The sequence below is a fragment of the Thunnus albacares genome, chromosome 10 (assembly GCF_914725855.1).
Source record: "Thunnus albacares chromosome 10, fThuAlb1.1, whole genome shotgun sequence".
In the NCBI taxonomy this organism is placed as follows: Eukaryota; Metazoa; Chordata; class Actinopteri; order Scombriformes; family Scombridae; genus Thunnus; species Thunnus albacares.
Window position 1 is genome coordinate 14,306,154 of NC_058115.1, and position 21,457 is coordinate 14,327,610.

At 39.4% G+C, this 21,457-nt stretch overlaps 1 protein-coding gene and 1 long non-coding RNA gene across 2 annotated transcripts; one reads left to right on the top strand and one right to left on the bottom strand.

Annotated features, from left to right (window-relative positions):
* Nucleotides 1–1,140: 1,140 nt before the first annotated feature.
* Nucleotides 1,141–6,080, top strand: LOC122990508. The gene is made up of 5 exons (XR_006405386.1): nt 1,141–1,449; nt 1,814–1,840; nt 2,182–2,276; nt 2,694–2,825; nt 5,459–6,080. It is a non-coding gene; the product is annotated as an uncharacterized LOC122990508 (long non-coding RNA).
* Nucleotides 6,081–9,570: 3,490 nt separating this feature from the next.
* On the bottom strand, nt 9,571–19,872 carry reep2 (receptor accessory protein 2). Its single transcript, XM_044364136.1, has 8 exons — nt 19,580–19,872; nt 17,060–17,132; nt 15,037–15,113; nt 14,578–14,698; nt 14,317–14,430; nt 13,188–13,368; nt 11,319–11,485; nt 9,571–9,988 (listed from the first exon to the last, which is right to left on the bottom strand). Exons 1-8 carry the CDS (start codon nt 19,609–19,611, stop codon nt 9,917–9,919), a joined length of 837 nt encoding a protein of 278 aa, XP_044220071.1. The 5' UTR covers nt 19,612–19,872; the 3' UTR covers nt 9,571–9,916.
* Nucleotides 19,873–21,457: the final 1,585 nt, after the last annotated feature.

Here is a 21,457-nt window from a genome sequence, read left to right on the forward strand (position 1 = left end):
GGGATCATAAAAATTATTACAATTCACCCTGAAGGGAACGATAATGACTGAACCAAATTTCGTGGCCATCTAGTTGTTTATTTCACTAAAAAACAAAAAGACTCAACCTGGTGACTCTGTAGAGGAAAGGAGGACCATTCCTCTACATACTGTAAATGTTATAAGTGTCAAATAAAAATTTGATGATGATTAATGCAATAGTTGAGATATTTCAATCTGGATCACAAAGGCCTGATCGATCATCAAACCGACATTGTCGTCCCTAGAGCCATGCCACTAGCATGAAGGTGGTATCATGCGGTCACTTCTTGTCACAAGTTGTTCCAACCTCATTCATCTCAGTTCAACCTGACTAAACTTTGACCTGTGAAATAGTGAGAATCTCCAAAGTCCTGCCAATTTCAGACTTATCCAGCACCATCATCAGGTCAACATTTTCATCTGTCTATTATTTTGGTTGAAGACCAAATACCTGTATAACTCAGAACATTCCCATCAGCCTCAGCTGTACTTTGTGTTTAGTGCTAATGCAATTTGCATTTTGCTTTTTTTTTGCATTATGCAAATATTCTAGTCAGCAAATGTTGGCATGCTGACATGTTCATGGAGCTGCTAGCATGGCTTTAGACTAGTCTTGTTGTTAAAATAAATATTTGGTCATGAGGCAAAAGAAAGAAAAAAAATCAGGTATTGATAGGTAAGGCAGGCACTCTTCTTGAGAAAACGTGTGTGTGTTATATCGTACTTTCGAGTTCAACAGAGACAATCTTTAGTTTTCACTGTTTCAGTATATTTTAACATCATTGAGAACTACATTTGCCAAGCAACACTTACCCAAAGTGCAGCATACTATGATTTTAGGTTTCAGTAACTAAAAAACGATACTCTCCACTGGCTCCAGTAGAAACATGACTAATGCAGAACTATGAGGTACTTTGATAAAAACGAAACCTACCAAGGAAAATAAAGTCTCTTATCAGTAATTGTCATCTAGAACAAGCTGGCAATGATTTACCATTGTCACATGACATCCCTGAACCGAGTCCACATTAATTCTAAAAGCAGTTCCACAAAACAATTCAACAAGAGAAGACAAGAATTACCAGCAGGTACGTAATGAAACTTGGGAGGGGAGGGACTTGATACCAAGCATAGATATATATATGCAGGGAACAGTAACAGTAACACACAAACTAACTAATATTCCTTACCGAGTCCACATTAATTCTTAAAGAAGTTCGACAAAACAATTCAACAAGAGAGGACAAGAATTACCACCCCAATGACCAACCCAAGCAAGGCTAGGAAAACCTTGTAATCTACAGAAAGAACTTGTAAATCTTATCAACCATTAAGATTTCATTTTTCCCTGTTTTTTTTTTTTATTTCTGTAGATAACTAGCTTTTCCTAGCCTTGCTTGGGTGGGTTACTATTCTGGACCAAATCTGGTAAGTCACAACTTAATTAATTCTTTAATTCTAATAAGCATCAACATAAATTTAAAGCAATACAACTGTTATTTATAAGGACTGGTTGAATGATATTCATTTAGTTTTTAAAAAGGTTGCTACATAGTTTGGTTCTTTCTGTAGTTACTAAAAGTTACTGAAATATCATATTAATATTTAAGTAATTTTACAACACATGTTGTTTGTTAACCAACAACAGATCTTGAACAATCTAAAACACCAGTAGGGAACCTGTTTTTCAATATGTTTTAGTGTTGTATATAATCCTGCCATATATTTTTGGCTAGTTTTGTTTTCATTTCATTTCTTTTTATTGTTTATCTAATGTAATTTTTCTCTCTAGCGTCGGCACCACCATCCAGCCATGCAGGTAAATGGAAATCTGCCCTTTATATTAAAACAAAGGTTGGATATCTAAACAAAATACAGTTTTTCAAAGTTAAAATAATTGCCAACACTGACAGTTATTTGGAGTTATTATGTTATATTATATATTATATTATGTTAATATTTAGGTAATGTAATATCTCAATTACATGTTGTTTGTCAACCAACAACAAGAGATCTTTAACAAGCCACATAAGACACCATTAGGTGACTATTGAGATCACATCAGTAATTTTGCACTGCAGCTTTTCAGCAGTGTTTAAATAATTTTGTGTTTTAATAAAATTTATGTTAGTGGTGATATATTAATTTTTCCTCACTAAGCTGGACAGATGCAGACAACAAGTTCCAGACAGACTTGAGAGAGAAGAGATGTCTTCAACTAGTTCCATCAAGCTGCAGCTATTCTCACCCCAAAGGTAAAGAGATGAAACAATATACAATCATGTCAACTAGTCCCATCAGACTGGGTTACCTTCACCTGTAAAGACAGGAAATCAATTATTACTACATGGTGTTAAGCAAATTTATAATCTATAATAATAACTGATTACTAAGAATAATGAGTTTGATAATATTAATAATAGTGCTTCATAATAGTCCATATTTATTAACACAGTTTAAGTATACCTCCCTAATCCTGGGGACTTTTGGTGGCTTTACTTAATTTCGTTGGATTTGATTGATTCTATCAACTCAAATGATAACATTTTAGGAATAAAATAAAATCAACTTTAATTTTTACTTCAACTGACTTTAATAAATCTTACTTCAAGTTAATATTTAGTTAACAATTAACTTTAATTTCCATCCAACTTTGTCAAAACCTCCTGCAGATCTCCAAATATAATTTTCAAAATCATCAAGTGGATCCTTCGACTGTGCTCCTTTGAGCCGGACAAAGATGCCCAAGTCCTCAGTGTCATTCTTAACGTCACATCCCCTTGCAGCGGAGGCACAAAAACACTGTAAGTATTAAACAATAAATCTTGGAGGGACAAGGAATGAAACTCTGTAGCCTATTTTCTCAATCTAGTTATGTAAACTAGTCCCATGAAAATGTGTTAAGTTCATGTGAAAGGACAGGGAATCAATGGTGTTACACAAATCTAACTCACCTCAGTAAATGTTAAATTATATGATGATAATAATAATTGATCACTTAGAATAATGTTGTTAGAGGTTAAGATTGAAGCTCTGGATCCAAACTGGTGCAACACTCCTGCAACACAGGCGTTACCAGAGCAAAACATATTTAAAACAGCAGTCAGCACATTATTCATATCATCACGACATTAATTCAACTTGCACATGAGCTTGCATCAGCTCTACTGTCTCTGAACTGTGAACTTCGTTGTAATGCTGCGATAGTGGTGCGCAGCTAAACTCAGAGCGCCCTCTGCTGACCTTTTACTATCCTCGCAGAGACACACATCAGTTCTCACGTTGCAATGTTCATCTCAATTGTTCTGCTGTCTATTGAAACCCCTTATGGCCCACACCACTATTAATAATAGTGTTTCATAATAATCCATATTTATTCACACAATTTAATTATACCTCCCTACTCCGTAGGGGCTTTTGTAGACTTTACTTATTAGGAGTCCAAGCAGCGAAGCTGCTGGAAACCTATTGTATCTGTTAGGCTTATTATTTTTCTTCTCGTTCTTGTGCCCTAACAGTATCTGGGTCTCAGAAACCGTAAAAGCGTCAGATACGTTGGAAATCTCACCTACAACTCAGACAAAAAAAATAGATGGTGACGCTAAAACAACAAACTTTACGTTTTGGCCGATAACTTTTGAACCGTAAATCCAGACGTGGGTCCATAGAAATCTATCCATATAAGCCACGCCCTTTCAATCCTAGAAAGATTTTCCACAATTCTGTATTTTGTCAAAATTTGTTTTTTCACTGCACCTCCTACAAATTTTGGGTGATCATCACTGAGGTTGGTACATAACATATCTGGACCAAGCCGATAAAAGCGCTTTTTCAGATTAATGATGTTCCATACTGTTCTGAAATTATACATTATTAAACTCGTGTCTTTAATTTCGATTTTACATAAATGCTCTTAAAACAAAATTCGCTTAAGCGATTGTAATCAAATTTGGTGCACATGTTCGAATGCAAGGTCCGACCTTCATGGCGCAGTCAATGAATACTCTGCCACTAGGGGGCGCCACAAGTGCAAAAAGTTCATATCTCGTAATCAACTGCATGGATTCATACAAAATTCAGTTTGCACGATCTAGGGTCATGACTCAGTCAATCCATAAAATTTGGTAACTAGTCCCATCAAACTGGGTTACTTTCACCTGTAAGGACAGGAAATCAATTTGCATTCTGTGCACAAAATTTTCTATTTCATCTCATTTTTTAACAAATTTCACCAAAATATTTAACAATACACCCGAAACCAGCAAAGTGATGTGTGATTTTTTCAGAATTTTATCACCAACATTTTGACTGTTGTAAGCATTTTAAGTTTAAAAAATACAGAAAAAAACTGTTTTGCACATGTGATGTCATTGCTTCCAGTTGTGAAAGGGTATGTGGCACCATGTCTCCCCAGTGGTGCAGTCAGTAAGTCACCTTCTCTGGAAATACAAAGGTCCAGGGATGGAATCCCCAGGCAACTAATGTATGCATGTATTATGTTTTCAACTGCTTATTGAGGTCATATTAAGTCAAACAAGCATCCAAATGCTCTGCTTGGACCCTGATCATTGCCGCTTACAGCTATATTTATTGTTGAATTTGATTGGTTCTATCAACTTAAATGATAGCATTTTAGAAATAAAATAAACTCAGCTTTAATTTTTACTTCAACTGAGTTTGATAAATCTCACTTAAGTTATTAGAAACACCTAACCTACTGTAAAATATGCTAATTAAATTTACATGTCATTAACACTTATATGATAATATATATAATATCTGTCAGCTTATTTACATCCTGAGAAGATTCAGCACACTGTACACATGTAGTACTTCATATTGGTTCTGTGCCTCGAAATGTACCAAAGGACCAGTGTGTAAGATTTAGTGGCATCTAGTGGAACAGACTTGGCAGAAATGGAATATAATATTCATAAGTATGTTTTAATTAGTGTATAATCCCCTGAAAATAAGAATGAATGTTTTTTTGCTATCTTATAATGAGCCCTTTTATATCTACATAGGAAGCAGGTCCTCTTCCACTGAGGCCGCCATGTTGCTCCACCATGATTCTACAGTAGCCCAGAATGGACAAAACAAACACTGGCTCTACACATTTAGAAGGGGAGGGTGAGGGGTATTCATTTGGTTGCAATCTGCAACCTCACCACTACATGTCACTAAATCCTACATAATTGACCTTTAAATAAACAAGATATGAATTTTACAACCAGTTTCATAAGTGAAACCCTGAGTCACCAATTTATGAGGTACATGTATACAAGAAATATCAATGTAATCCAACACACTTACCATGGAGTCTATTGGGCATTTATAACTCTATATATGCAACACATTGCAGCTGACCAGTTAAATAAGGTTTACCATATCATTTTGACTTGTGAATTAAATCAAGGTTAACCTGTCTCTTATTCAGGGAAAAGGATCAGCAGCAGGACGGTAATCCCCTCGGACCTGGGCAGAAAACATCTGATTTTGAAGTCCCTCCAGAAAATGTTTTTGTTGAAAACTGTCATAATATAAATACCCACAAAAAACAAACTTTACAGCTGGAGAAAAACACAGGACGACAAGTAAACAGACATGTAATAATTTTAGAAAAGACACAGAAAAACCATTTGGACAATTTCACCAGCAATAGATCTCAGCGTAAGCTTGCAATTTGTAATATCAGACTTTTCCCCCCCAAACTTTTTAATATTGAAAAGTTTGGGGCTGTTGAAACTGTTTGCCCTATTAAATTTAGTCCTAAACTTTTGGAACGTGCACCAAAAACTGAGTGTTTTAAAGAGTTTTGGAAAGAAACAAAAAGTCTTAAAAATATAGAATGCTACAGTAAAATAATGAAATTGTATTCAAATTTAGAGGGCAAATTAGCTGTTGATGCAAAAGTGGATATACAAGGCCTAAAGCCATATATAGAACACTGCACTAAAGAAATTGAGAAAAAAGACAATCAATTTGCATTTGCCATTGTCTTTACAGAACATACACACATCATCTTGCCCGTAGTTTATCCAGATTATAAACAAAACATACACTGCACATACACACTTTTTAATATTGAAAAGTTTGGGGCTGTTGAAACTGTTTGCCCTATTAAATTTAGTCCTAAACTTTTGGAACGTGCACCAAAAACTGAGTGTTTTAAAGAGTTTTGGAAAGAAATAAAAAGTCTTAAAAATATAGACTGCTACAGTAAAATAATGAAATTGTATTCAAATTTAGAGCGCAAATTTGCTGTTGATGCAAAAGTGGATATACAAGGCCTAAAGCCATATATAGAACATTGCACTAAAGAAATTGAGAAAAACGACAATCAATTTGCATTTGCCATTGTCTTTACAGAACATACACACATCATCTTGCCTGTGGTTTATCCAGATTATAAACAAAACATACATTGCGAGGAGATTTTAATCAATCGACTTGATATTTTAGTAGACAAATACAAAAAAAAAATTGAAAATATTTTCATCTTTACATACAATAGCCCGTGTTTAAAGAAAAAACACATGACTCCTTGCATGATTAAGCTTCGTGACAAAGCCTTGGAATGGAAAAAATACAGAATCATAACTTTGGTGGCGTTTGAAAAGTTCTATGGACTAAGTGGACCAAATTATTTTAGAAATTCCAGCATCTTCGATCAAAGCATTCAAAAATTTGAGAGTTGTCCTTTCAAATTGGACAATATGTCCTTCAATAAGAAGTCTATCTTTGGCACAATTTCAGCTGTGGAAGGGAAACAACAAAGAGAAGAACGAAAAAAGAATATCGAATCTGTTCTGAAGAGCTTAAAAACCCTGAAAGATGAACCACCTTGTCCACATGATGAACAGTTGCAGCGGGGCAAAAACATTATCGATTCTTTTAAATTAGCTCCAGAAGTTCATGAAATATTGAATGAAGATTTGAATAAAATGGTTAACGACAGTGCTGAAAGAGCCATGATAGAAAAAATAACTGCAGATTTCAACATGAAATCAGTTCAAATTTGTAAACATATGTTGGAGCAAAGCAACACCCTGTGGCTTCTTCATATCCCTATGTAACTTTCAGAGAATTGAGAATCTTTAAACGACAATCTATACAGAAATGTATACATACAAAATAAACTTTTTTTGAACTCCATGTGTGCTTTGTTCCATTAACAAAATGTATCTTTTTTCCATTCAGAAACTGTTTGGGGTTGAGGTGTGGTGGCCTGTAGTCAAACCACCAAGGCTCTCTGGTTCACAGTGATTATGGGTTAGGGGGTGAGGACAGAGAAACAGAAAGAGCATCTAGAGTCAGCAACCAGTTCTGGCTGTCGTTACGATAAGACGCGAATAAAAACACCCTTAATATTCTATTAAAACACAGCTTTGTGGTCTTACACGTGGAAAAAAGGTCAAATCAATCTGTCATTCTTCACTGAGAGTGAAGCTTTGTCACAAATGGAAAGACATGATAAACTCAGCTGAAGTACATCAGTACAGGAAACAGTAACATATTGATTTAACTTCCTTTATTAGTAGTTTATTACTGATACATGACTGTGTTAGATACCATTGTCCCAGCACACATACTGTTATCTGTTTTGACATGGAGCTTTAAGAATTGGCACAAACAATATACAAATGAACATCTCTGTATACAATACTGATTTTAAACAGAAAATAATCAATAAATATCCAAAAAAAATGACAGGAACACAAGATAAAAATGCACAGCTGTATCTTAGACAAAATGTCCAGTAATTATGTGCCGTTTTCTTTTTATTCAGTGCAAACATAAAAATGGGCTGATCTTTAACTTTTGGCCCGAAAAGACCTTTTAATCAGTCTGAGTGCAGAACATAGCAGGATGTGAATGTATCAGTTCAGACTCAGTTTGCAGATTCCCTACTTTGTGATGGAGAGGAGTTAAAATGTCTTAATGAGAAAAGACAGAAAAGTAAACATGTTAACTAAAAACACAAAAATCACTTCTTACACCAGAGATCCACAATGATGAAGTCTGGTTTCAGAACATATGATTCATCAAGACAGATTAAAAAAAAAACAAAACTCACTCACACACACACACACACACACACACACACACACACACACACACACACACACAAATGATTAAAAAATTAAATTGATTTAAGCCCAGAAAATGAATAAGGCAAGCAAGCTCATACTGTATATACAGTCAAAGTTACTATTTACACTGAGTTTACATTTTGTTAAGTGAAGTTTCCAACAGTTGAGGTGGGGTTTGTCTCCCCCTACTGGTTCATACTAGTGTCACACTGCAGACAGCAGCTCATGCTTTAAATCTCTCATCACAGAGCACTCGGAAGAAACCAATGAGTTGTTGGCGACCAGAAGAGCCCATCCCAGATCTAAAGTCCAGTGTGTTCAGAAACACCCACAGCCTAGACCAACACTCCCTCCAGATCTGAAACAACAGCACGGGGATGAGTGAATAATTCCTCACTGTCTCCTGATGTTTTGGTTGAATTGTTTCTATATTGCCTTGCTTTATTCTTCCTGACTTCTTCTGTGATCTATAAATATTCTGAAGAGGTTAAGTGTGTCGACACAGTTGGGCAAAAGGGGTGACAGAGTGCAGAGCTTCTTCGTGTCCTTCTAACGCTAAACACAAACAATATGCAGACATCACTACTGTGGTGAAAGCAGATATGCTCATAAAAACAGCATCACCTTAAGAGGCCTGGATATGCACAACTCATATGAATGAGTAATATTACATGAACAGAAATGACTGGATAACAGAAGAGTAACACTTAAATGATCAGGGATAAACACAGCCTAAGAAGAGTGACGTCTAGATGAAGGTTAACTAAGCCGACACTAAACAAGCCACTCCATCACCAGCACTGTACGTGACTTGATAGTCACATTATAGCAGTGAGGAGGAAAGTTGTGGTGAGTGAGACCTGAACTTAGTAGAGCCAGATTCACTCAGAGCTGAGAAGAAGATACAAACTAAACTCTTCCACAAGCTGTGAGGTCTAAAATGAAGTAAAAGGAGATTAAAAAAGGAAAGTAAAATAAATGAACAAAACAGGCTTGAGCAGAAATAATCCTGTAAAACTTGACAGTGACATGGGCTAGGACATGGTGACTGCTGATTGGCAGGTGAGATGAGCTGAGCTGTGGTAACGAGGGAACTACGCGGTCTGATAAATATAAGGATTTTGACCTTCATCATCAGGGCAGGCCTTAAAGTCGATTTCAACCCCCCCCCTCACTCCTCACTGAAGAAAAACCTCTGGTACAATACTCTTAAAACCAGCTTTCTGAGTGATGTTGTCTTGTTTTTCAACTGGAACCATGTAGGAGGAGCCCAGAAGACACAGCAGAATCTCGGGATTATCATTTAGAGTGATGAATGTAGGATTTTACTGGAAATACTTAAAACAAAGAAGAAAGAAAGAAAGTCAGAAAGAAAGAAAGAAAGAAAGAAAGAAAGAAAGAAAGAAAGCCTAAACTGTGCCTGAAGAAAGTCACACAGCAGGCGACACAGTGAGTAAGATCAATGAGTGTGGAAAACTGCACACAGCCAGCTCACATCTCATCTGCTATGGGGACCTCTATATATGTCTTGGGGTTAAACAACAAAAGGAGCATTTGTGAATACACGATTACCTATTATGAGACTTAAAAATCCACCCACAACCCAGTAAATGGAAGAAGAACCGTTTCCATAAACGGCGACAAACTAAACCTGCACTCTAGAAACCAGCAACAGTGACACAATTTGGTTGCTTGATATAGTAAATAGTGTCTATGTGTTTGTGTGGAGACCAAACAGAGGAAGGAGGGCCTGCAGGCTGTGGGTGGAGAGAGTGTAGGCCGGCGGATGTGGACCGTAGGCCTCATGGTGGCGTCTCTGCATTACTAGTCGTGGTCTTTTTCTTTGCCGGCTTCTTTACCACCTTGGTTTGAGTCTTGCAGACGGAGGAGAAGCAAAGAAAAGTGGAAAAAGCAAAGAGTAATTAACATGGTTAATTAACAGTAAAGGTTAATTTTTAAACTTATCTTTTTGACAGATTGACATTAAAATTTGGTACATACATTCATGTTCCCCTTGGGATGAATTGTAACCCTCTAGCCTAGCATCATCAGGTCAAAGTTTCTGTTTATCCAATACTTTTGTTTAGGATCAAATTCCTGCAAAACTAATGCCAGTCACATCAGTCTCAGCTATACTTTGTATTAAGTGATAATTAACAAATGCTATCATGCTAACACTCTACATTGAGATGGTAACCATGGTAAACATACCTGTTAAACATTAGCACATAGGTCACAAAATAAAGTTTACTTAAAAAGGCAGTATAAGAGGTTACATTTAAAAAACGCTTGATTTTAAGTGTTCTGCTAATGGACACTATTGTATACTCCAACAGTGCACATCGTTGCAAAAAAATAATGCAGGAGCACCTCAGAAAACACACACACAAAGCTATTAAATCCTCGAAAAACATTCTGGTATCTAGTTAAACTGGCATTTTTTTGTATACCAACCGCAAAAGCAGTATACCAAGACAATTAGTATATACAGTATACAATTTGTGACAGTCTTTGTGCTCATGTTAGCATGCCATCATTAGCATTTAGCACAAAGCACTCCTGTGCCTGATTACAGCCTCACAGAGCCGCTAGTCTGACTCAATCTACACTCAAAATCACACCACAGTTCCAGTTTGATGTGCGTTATCAAGACTAAGTTAGCTAAATTATCCTTGAAACATCACTCGTATCCAACTGACATATTTTCTAAATACACTACATGAAAATTTAACTATTCACAATCTAAAACTACATTAATATTTTATATGTATAACATAAATAAAATAATCTACCTGGGCCTTTGTATGTATCATTGCTAAATGGTAGTATTAATAAATGTTAAAAAATATTGTGATATCAACTTCCAGCCATATTGTCAAACTGAAAGGATCTACAGTTTTATGATGATGAAATGGTGCATATGTTCCAACATGGAGCCGCCACTACAGTTTAAGGGTTAAAGTAATGGCGCCTCATCAGCCTAACAGGCTTCCATTTGGACAACAGGCTTTTATCTCTCCCCTCGTTTCCAGACTTCTCTCTACTGTCACTATCTCATAAAGGCATAAAAATGTCCCAACATATTTGAAAAAAAATAAAATAAAGGTTTAAAGCAATGTTGTGCTCAGCTGAATGTCATTTTATGATACATAACTGATGAACTTTCTTCCAAAACAAGACCTCTGTAACGTGTGTTCACCCTACCTCTGTCTTAGCAGCAGCAGGTTTCTTGGTTGCCTTGACGCTGGCACTGCGCTTCGGGGCTTTCTCTCCCACATCGTCATCAGAGTGTTCAGTCCTTGTGTCTGATAGGTCAGAGCTGTGTTGAGATGACGTTTCGTCAGCGAGGGATGCGGCCGCCAAAGAGCGAGCTGTGGGATTGGACAAAAAAAAAAAATTGGCGGTCACTCAGTGACGGCGTAGCTCAGGGTTCAGAGTGAAGCTAAAGCAGCTACATGAAAAAAACATAATCCCCAGATGATTCAGCTGACAGCTAAGAGAGAGATGAGCAGATATGTGGTTTGACCTTGCCTCTGAACCACAGTGATTTTACTTTATGAACATCTAATCTAATAACAGCTGACAGATGAAATGTGTTCAACAATGTGTAATTGCAGACCAGTACGTCACTGCAGTCACAGCTTCTCAAAGCCTACAGTTTTAAAGCTGGATGTTAGCTGTGTAATAAAAAGGTCACACTAAATAGGACCCTCTTCTGCCAAGTTACCATTATCTGAGTAAGAGAATGTACTGGGTTGATAAAAATATAGACTGGGTCATCTGTTTGCTGTAAACCCCCAAAATGACTCTAGTGCTGCAGTACTTATTCCAAAGATGTATTAGTAATAAAAAAAACACAAGCCTTTTTCCACTAGGATTGGCCAGCCTCTAATCCTAACTTTAAATATCTACAGTCACAGACTTAACCCTAAACATCCTCCTCACTTGAGAAGCTGCAACCCGCATTCCTCTTCAAATGACGAGCATTTTATCAGCTGTCAAGTTTGTCAGTGAATACTTTTTTCACTGATCAATCGATTAAGTCGTATTTTCAGCTCCAGTGGACAGTCTGGAAGAGCAGGGCGTGTAAATGCTTTTCCTACTCTGCCTGCTGCTGTTACATAATCTGATTTAAATGGAGGTTTTAAAAAAAAAAGAAACTGAAAACAAAGAAAATACATGTGAATTTGTTCAGGTCTATGTCCATTATTCTGTTTTTCAGTATGTTTAGTGGATTAAAATAGAAATTTACAACACATAATTTTTTCATTAGGTGTCGTGGTGAAAAAAATGTATGTTTGAGTCAGTTAACATCGTGTAAAGACAATTTATCAAATTTATTATTATTTACAAATGGAGAAGAATCTCATCTTTTCTTTTTTGCCCGTCAAAAGTGTGGTGGCTTTAAACTGTTATTTTAAAATCTAAAGTGTAAAGATGATGAATCATTAATAAATGGGTCTTGGAGTTTGGATTCTTTTCACTATATTATTCCTACAGGTTATTAAAAGAACATCAATGCACAAATCACATGAATCATTTAACTCCAACTGTCTGATTCTTTTCACTTCAGTGTTTTTTTTTAATCCATTTTTCTTTCAGTCTCGGTTTTAGAAGTTACAAATGCTTTTTTTGTCTGTATGAATTTAAATGTGCCACTCGTGCCCTGTTCTTTCATTGTTACACTGTCTCTGTGTCTCTCTGTCTGTATTCAGTTCACAGCTTGTCGGGCCCACACAGCCTGCTAGCCGACAGTGTAGTGAGACACAAAGAGTCCTCCTTCCAAGCCTCTCCACCCACTGGAATCACATGCTTTCCCCCCCCCCCCCCCCCCCCCCACCTCTCTCAATCGCTCCCTCCACCTCCTCCTTTTCCCTGCCATCCTGCAGTGCTTTAAATCACATGACTCCAGTCTGGCCCGACTAACCCCAGCCCTGCTCTTATAACAGTTAAATGAAGGGAAATCCTCTGTGTGCCACTTCGGTCCAATCAGCGAACTGGACACACAGAATGAATGTAGAACAAACTCTACAAATGAAGCTGTGTGGGATGTGCGTGTTTGTGTGGCCTTACTCTGCCGTGCTGCAGTGCTCTTGGCCCGGGGAAGCGTGCTGGCCCCCGAGCCCATCTCATCCATCGGGTCCCGTCTCATGCGACCATCTGATGGGCGCAGAACCAGATCATCCTCGGCGTTGATGAGAGTCAGGTCCTGCATGCTGAAACTCCGCAGCTTGTCTGACAGCACGCCCTGCCCCTGGACATCACAGCAAAACCAAACACACACACACACACACACACACACACACACGTCAGATATGTAGCAGCACGAGAGTAAACGTTCGGTTACCTCTGCATCACTTTTATGTCTTATGTGAATCAGTCATTTAGAATAAAGACGCTTTCTTGAAAGCATTTGCCAATTCTCATGTCTGGTGAAACACTAATGAAGTTTATATCAGATGTGGAAGAAATGTTGGTTATTATAAAGAGCAGCTGGGGAAGCTTGGGTCTGATTCACTAAATCTGCAACATGCAACATGAGAGAATTTCCTCTGGTGGTAATTTTGACATGTTTAACTAATCAAAAGAAACACCATACTTGTGCCTCATGCATGGGAATGTGAGAGGACTGCAGGACTCACAAATATATCTGCAATTTGCGAGTAACAATCATTTGTGAAACGGGGCACTGGCACCGTTGGCAAGCTGCGGGTAAGCAGAACTCACAAACCTCTTGTGAAAACAGGCCCCTGCTGTGTGACTAAACTGTGAGACCACCTGATCATCGACTCGGGCAAAGTTTTGAAGTCTGTTCCCTGGAAAAAGTTACAAGCTGTATGACTGAGTGAAAATAAGTTTTATTTGCTGCTGTTTGTCTTCCCAGTTTCCCCACTGATAAAGTCCTGTGTGAGGAAATGAGCAACACGTGATCTCTGTGGTCACTTGAGAAGCATTTGAAACACATTCTCACATCAGTGATGAATCTCATCACAACCAGATTCAGACACAATCTGTACAGATCTGAATCCAATAAGGTTAGTCTGAAGGATTAAACACACTTGTAAAATAATCTATAATTAAGATATTAAAGCAGTCGAAAAACATGACACACACACAAGAGTTGATGACTTTGTCCAAATGACAAAATCACTTTAAAAATCTCTTATAAACTTCCATCGCAGAAACAGAGCTCACAGCTCACCTTGGTGGCTGCGGTGACGGCAGCATTTGCAGCCAGGTTGAGACCCCTCTTCCCAAACCGCATCATGGTCTCGTAACTCCTGTCTTTGGCCTGTGCTATGTACTCATCTATCTCCTACAGTTGAAGGGGAAGAGTCAAAAGCCCACAAAGAAAGGTTGGACAAAGAAGAAGAAAAAAAATATCAGAGTGTTTCAGTGTGGACAAGCGAAATAGTTTACATTTGAGAGACCGACTAAATGTCTTTCCATGTCATGTTCCTACCTTCTCTTTGTTGGACAGGGTTGGGTGGACAAACTTGCGGTAGAGGACACTGGAGCCCTTGGTGTATGGAGACAGGAGCCAGATCACAAAGGCAATCTTTAGCTCGAAGTAAAATGGAAACCTGGGTAATGAAACACAGAACAAAACATCAGTGGGGAAGAAAATCAAAACATAAATACTTTGAAGAAGGTGTTAAGACCTGAGAAATGAACAGCAAGACACAACTAGAGAAGGTAAAAGCTGTGAAACACTGATCTGATACATAAAAAAAAAGGCTGAGTTATATTTTGTTTTGCTACATTGAAAAACAAGACTCTTTGATAAGAAATCACTATACTAAAAATATCAAGAACACTTAGCGGTGGAAAAACGCATGAATGCGTCTATTGATATAAGCTGTTTATTTATTTTAAGCTAGTTGGGGATGAGGGTCACGATCACGAGCAGCTCCTGACTCACCATGATAGGAGCAGGTCTGTAGCTGTTTCTGCTGTAGTGAACAACGCAAATACTATCCAGTACATCATCCACTTCACCTGCACACACACAAACATACACACACACACACACACACACGTGAGGAGAGAGAGAGAAAGAACATCACAAAAATAGCACATGTAAACTCTCAGCGTCCAGTACGCACGTGCTGAGACATGAAGAGCTCAACAGCAGCTACATACAGAAACATACCAACACAGAGACACAGCATATGTTTCAGTTGTGTCAGATCACATCAGTATGCATGACTAATCTCCCAGAGACAAAGGAAATGTAGGGCATTGTTAAGATTTAACAAAATGCTATAAAAAAGCTAAGGAAATGGTGCTAAATGTCATCGACTGAGTGGAAATACATTATCAATAATCAAACATTTTGATATATATAATGTTAGAGAAAAAGCACTGGATGGAAAAGGTACGCTTCAAGGCATTAAAGAGGCCACAGGCACGTGCTTCTGTAAACACACATAATGCTGAATCATGCGACTCATTAGAAATGAGCCAAACAAGAGGAAAAAAGGGGAAAACATCAGTTCTAAAAATGGCGTCCTCCACTCTCTCCCTCTTCCTCCTTGCCTCTTTTCGCTCCTTCTGTGGCCGTCTGCTTGAGCAGCGATCGAGAGGGGGGGTTGCTATGGTAACCTGCCAGGAGGAGACTGTTCTCCAGCGCAAATCTAGGCGGAGGGCCAGAGCACAGCTATCTACTCCTCCTCCTCCTCCCAGACCCCCCCTCTCTCTCTCTCTCTCTCTCTCTCTCATCCCTTGCAGAGATGAGGTAAGCAGGGAGGACCCCGTTTATTTAAAAGACTCTCAGCCAAAGACAGAATGGGAATCGTTTTTATGTTGGTTTCAACTGGCAGCGCTGCTCGTCCTGCTCTAATCTCATTATCACATTATTTGTTGTGTTATTTAAAAAGATATTGTCTCCGATTTTGCTGCCAAATCCCAAACTTTCTTCCCAGTCTAGTGTTGATGTTGAAAGTCAACTGTGAGCTGCGTTGAGAGGCAACATATCTCCAGGGAACTGAGAGGATATTTCAAGACTTGCAGGCACTATTGTGGACAATATAACAAAATAAGGGAGTGTACATTTGAAGTATGAATCATTATGGTATCAAGGGACTGGGCAGTTTAATGCATTAAACATGGTGTGCGTGTTCGTCTCATGCCACACGCCCACGAGATGATGCAGACGGATTTGACAACAATTCAACTACTAATTCTATTCTACTCTCCAAATTGCCAGCTATCGATTATTTTCACATGCTGATTATTTTCTTGATCATTTAATGAATTGTTTTATCTGTAAATTGTCGGAAAATTGTGAAAATGCCCATCACAATTTCCTAAAGCTCAACTTCATCAGATTACTTGTTTTGTTTAGGTTTACAATCACTAAAGACAAAGAAAAGCAGAAAATCTTTATGATTAAGAAGTTAAAACTAAGGAATGATTAAGCATTTTGAATGAAAATTAATAGATTATCAAAATAGTTTTCTGAATCAACTTTCAGCTCTGGTTGACACAGACATTGTCATGTCCATGTAGGATTTAAAGAGGAACTGGGATTGAGACGGAGACATGCGGGTATAATTTCGTCTTTTAAGGTCATTACGGTGCCTCAGCGACCCAGTTTCATGAAGGTCGGTATGCCCTAAAATAACTGCGCTGCCATTCTTCTAACCTCATCTGAGAGACGCTGACCAGTATCAGACATGCTGGATAATTCAGTCATCAGTCTTTAAGTGACAGAGATAAAATGAAGAGAATAGTCTGTGTGGCCAATAATCAAAACAGACTGACTCCTGGTAATTAATGCGTGTCCTCTGCCTCTCATGAAACAACTGAAACGATGTCAAGTGTGTGTCTGGCTTAAATTACACCTATCGGCTTTATATTACATTTCTTTTTAAAAAACACTGACAGCATCAAGGGGCCAAAAAACGATCAGCTGAGATTGAATAACCAAAGATGATACTCACATATTCTTTCACATTCTTCGTTTTGACAGCCTTGTACGAGGAGTATGCCGGGTACAGCGTCCCAAAGGCAAGGCTGCAAAAAACAAAGAAGGCTGGGTCAGAGGAGGGGGGGGGGGGGGGGGGGGATTCAGCTGGACAAATGCTTAAAAAGCAAGTTAGCCATGTTTTCTCTAAGCTTATGTAAACACAAGTAGCTGTCTTAATATGATGTGCTTCAGTAAAGTCAGTCCCTCAGGTGGTTCTGATGTGAATAGTGGCGCCACGGTAGAGTTGAAAGGCAGCGGCTTGTCAAAACACACCAGCCTGATAGTGGGTACAAAACAATATAATGGATATCATGGAGTCAGGAAGACTGCAGAGAGATAAAGTGGAAAAACACACACAAGTCTGCCAGGGGTGGGTCACTATGTGGTGGCTCACGTGCAGACTGGAACACTGTGCGCGCCGAGCTGTGTTGTTGGTGTGTACTTGGTCGCATCCTGTGCCACTGTGGTGATTTGTGCTGATGTGACAGGATGCTGAATGCCCAGTGAGGGACAGTAGGGAGCACACAGTCCAGAATGTCACCAGTGTGTCTGTATTCTCACTGTGTGGGTTTAAATTTTTAACTACAGCTTGTCCGAATGTATGTCACACACACACTTGCTTCCCATCTGTTGGTACCTACAGCCAGCATACTGTATCTACTGTGTTTCTCAGCATTTAAGTAGGTCTTCTGCCCCTGTTCAGTCATGTGTGCGGCTCTGTACGGTAGACTGGGGCGACTCATGGCAGGCCTCTAGGCCAGCAGACATCCTCAGCAGACGCCCTGTGCCTCTTTGTGTCCCCGTCTCAGGTTCGCACACGAGTTTAACAGTCCCTTCACTGAGACTCTCTCTCTCGCTTGCTCGCTCTCTCTTTCCTTTCCTGTCCTCTTTTCCAGGTCACCATGGTGAGGGGAGGTCGTGTCTCTCCGGTTCTGCCTGTCTGGCAGCGCCTGGAAGTTGCTGGATGTCCTCTTGATCAGATTCAGCATGTCTGTCTGTCCTGGAAGAGAGATCCCTCCTCTGTTGCTCTTCCTGTGGTTTCTTCCATTTTTAACCACATTACAGGCTTTTTGGGGGACAGTTTTTCCTTATTTGAATCAAGGGTCCAAGGATAGAGGATGTTGTATGCTGTACAGATTGAAAAGCCCCCTGAGGGAAATTTGTGATTCGTGATACTGGGCTATAAAGATCTGATATATTGAGCATAAAGTGATTTGAGTTACGCTGTTTATTCACCTGTTTGGAGCTTTCCAGGTTAAAAAAAAAAAACAAAAAACAAAGCAGCAGCTGTAAATTTAAAACGGAGTAAAGACGAGAAATGATTGATCTCGTGTTAGATGTGCAGCAGCCATTATGATGCATATTCAGTCACATTGTTTGTCTCCCATCGACACATGACTACGTGAGGTGCGGTGAAGTGGAAGAGCCAGCTGGAAGCCATTAAAAGCCAACAGTTTGCCAATGTTATCCTCTACTTATATAACGTGGGGAAGAATATTTATAGGTATGAAAAACCAATGACATTCATACACCTGGGCCTTTCAAAGACACCTACCTACCTGTTTGAGGATTAGACTACCAAGGTGAAGTACAAGCTGATTAAATTAAATCCACACAAAACTGACAGCATCGCTGACAGACAGGCACATTCAATGGACAGACGACATAAAAAATCCTGCTTAAAACACTCAACAGCAGCCACTTAACAGGAAAACTAATGCAGCAGGGTAAAAAAGGCCTGCATAAGGGATCAGGATGATGACAGTGGCTGGCTTTAGTTGAGTCATCCACACTGTCGGGGTGTAGTTTTTACAGGTGGAGGATGAGGCCTGAGCTGCTGATACTGCTTGTCTGATAACAGCAAGGAGCCAAATCTGTAAAGTCACTCCAGCATATTATAATATTGCACAAAACAAACAAGTCATCCACGTTTAACTGGCCTAGTCATGTACAGAGTGGCACACACATCCCTGACTGGGCTGCTGGGTTTAGCCTTGCCATCACATTTTACCAACTCATGTCACCATATGGTGCTGAGATGCTTCAGTCCAGCATTATTCAGGCGGTGATGTTTTAAAAAGACACGGGAAGCAATTTTGTTTACTTATCTGCAGCGAGACTTGCATATTAAGAGGGTTTCAGTTGACAATAAAGTGGCCGGCTAACAGCTCATTTCCCTGCCAACACATTATCTGTCAGGTGGTTACAGTTACTGGCTAGCCAGCATACGTTAGCTACCAGCGGCTAACAGGCGGTGGATGCAGATTGTACTGCATCATCGTTTTAATTGGAGACACAGGAAACGAAAGCAATAGTTCAATAATTCAGTGTCTAAATGGCAGCTTGCTCGTAGTATTTTTTCTACTTGGCTGAAATTCGACTATAAACACGCAGAAAATGGATGACAGAGCATCAGACAGTTGATGAATGGAGGAGCCGCTGCTCTGGCTAAACGTTTAAACACAACAACAGATGCAGCCCAGCCCATACTCACACAACTATCCTCGAAATAATCCACGATACCATCTTGTCGTGAGCCTTCTCCGCTTCTAGGAAATCTAGTTAGTTAGTGAGCTGGCGGGCTAGCTGCCCCCCATCCCCCTCCAGGACGCGGTGCGTTGTGATGTGAACCGGGAGGCTGTCAGTCAGTGGGGTCGGCCAGCGGCAGCTGAAGATGTGCTGCAGTCTCTGGCTGCGGGCTGCGCTGCTCCGCTCTTCACCACTGCTGCTGCTGGAGAGAGAGAGACCGACTCTTAAAGGGCCAGACCCGCCTCTGAAATGTGTTATTCTAAAGGATGGCTTCACAGTGTTTAAAGGTTGTCTTTAAGGCCGGTGTGTAGAATTTAGTGGCATCTAGCGGTGAGGTTGCAGATTGCAAAAAAACGCGAAAGGCGCTCTCTAGAGGCTGTGTTTGGTTTGTCCGTTCTGGGCTACTGTAGAAACATGGCGTCGCAACATGGCAGCCTTCGTGGAAGGGGACCAAGCATGGATTGTATCACGGATGTATAATAAGAGCTTGATAGGTCACCACCGCTCAACCTTGCAGCCAGTTTTTCCCAGTGGTCACTCGCGGTATTGCAGTAAAAAAATCCCCCTGCGGCCCAAAAAGCATTTTCCTCATAGACCACCATTGTAAAAGAAACGTCTGTAAAACTGTTGACAGGACACCTCGAACTGCAAACAACATCAATTATACTCTTTCTATTATGAACTTTTTATCCATGAAGGTTTTATACTTGTAGAAATTGTAGGGCCAAGTGGGAACTGGCAGGCGGGTCCAGCAGGGGAAACACTACTGCGCATATTCAGTGGGCCGCATAACGTGGAAGCAAACCCGGAAGCTAAAAACTTTTTCTGGCATTTGTGCCAGCCGAGCAATTCCTATAGGACTGAATGGGCGCCATTTTTAGTCTGGTATCCAGACTATCCAAATCTTATAATACATCCATAAGATGTATAAAGAGAACTGGATACAGGAAGAGCGCCAGGCTTTACAGCAAATTTAACATAGCGGCCAAACTGTGTAATTGCAACGTTACGAGATGCACACTGGCCCAAAAAGACTTTTTCCCATAGACTTACATGGTGAAAGAGACATCTGTAAATCAGCGGATACATTTTTTGAGCGTCACAACCCGTGAAATGACTCGTTTCACTATTAGAATTTGATCCATTCGGTCCAATCACATTTTGAAAGTCTAGAAGAGCTGTATGATTGAATCGTTTTATCCCCATTCAAGTTAGCCGGAGGGCTAAACCAGAAGTTAGCTGTCTCAGCCGGCGGAAGTCTCTAATAAGCATGCTCCATGAGTGCATGCAGCCCATAGAGCGTGCGCAGTATGTTTTCATCTGGGTCATTTTTTTATAGCAGGAAGTGTCTTTTTTGGCGACTGAGCAACTTTCATAGGAAAGAATGGTGCCCTGCCTGCAACGCTGTATCCAGTTCTCTATATGCATCCATGAAGGGGAACCGCTCTCTGTGTAGATATAAAGGGCTCATTCTAAGGTAATGAAAACACATTTACACTAAGAAAAACATATTTAGTAATATTATATTCAAATTCTGTCAAGTCCATTCTGCGAGATGCCACTGAATTCTACACACTGCACCTTTAAAGCAAGTCAGTGGCCCATATGAACGAGCTTTTCCTCACTGTGATCACAGCAATGATACAATCCAGTGAGCTCAATTACTTACTAATAATAATCTGAAAGGAACCTGAGTGCTGAACTATTTATGTACTGCATACTATATTCTGCTATGTTAGGATATTATACAGTGACTATTATTGAATGCAGATGTAGCTGTACAGACGCTGTTTGGAGTATAAAATGGTAGGTATTTGTTGGTTTGAACTAACTGAATTCTTGT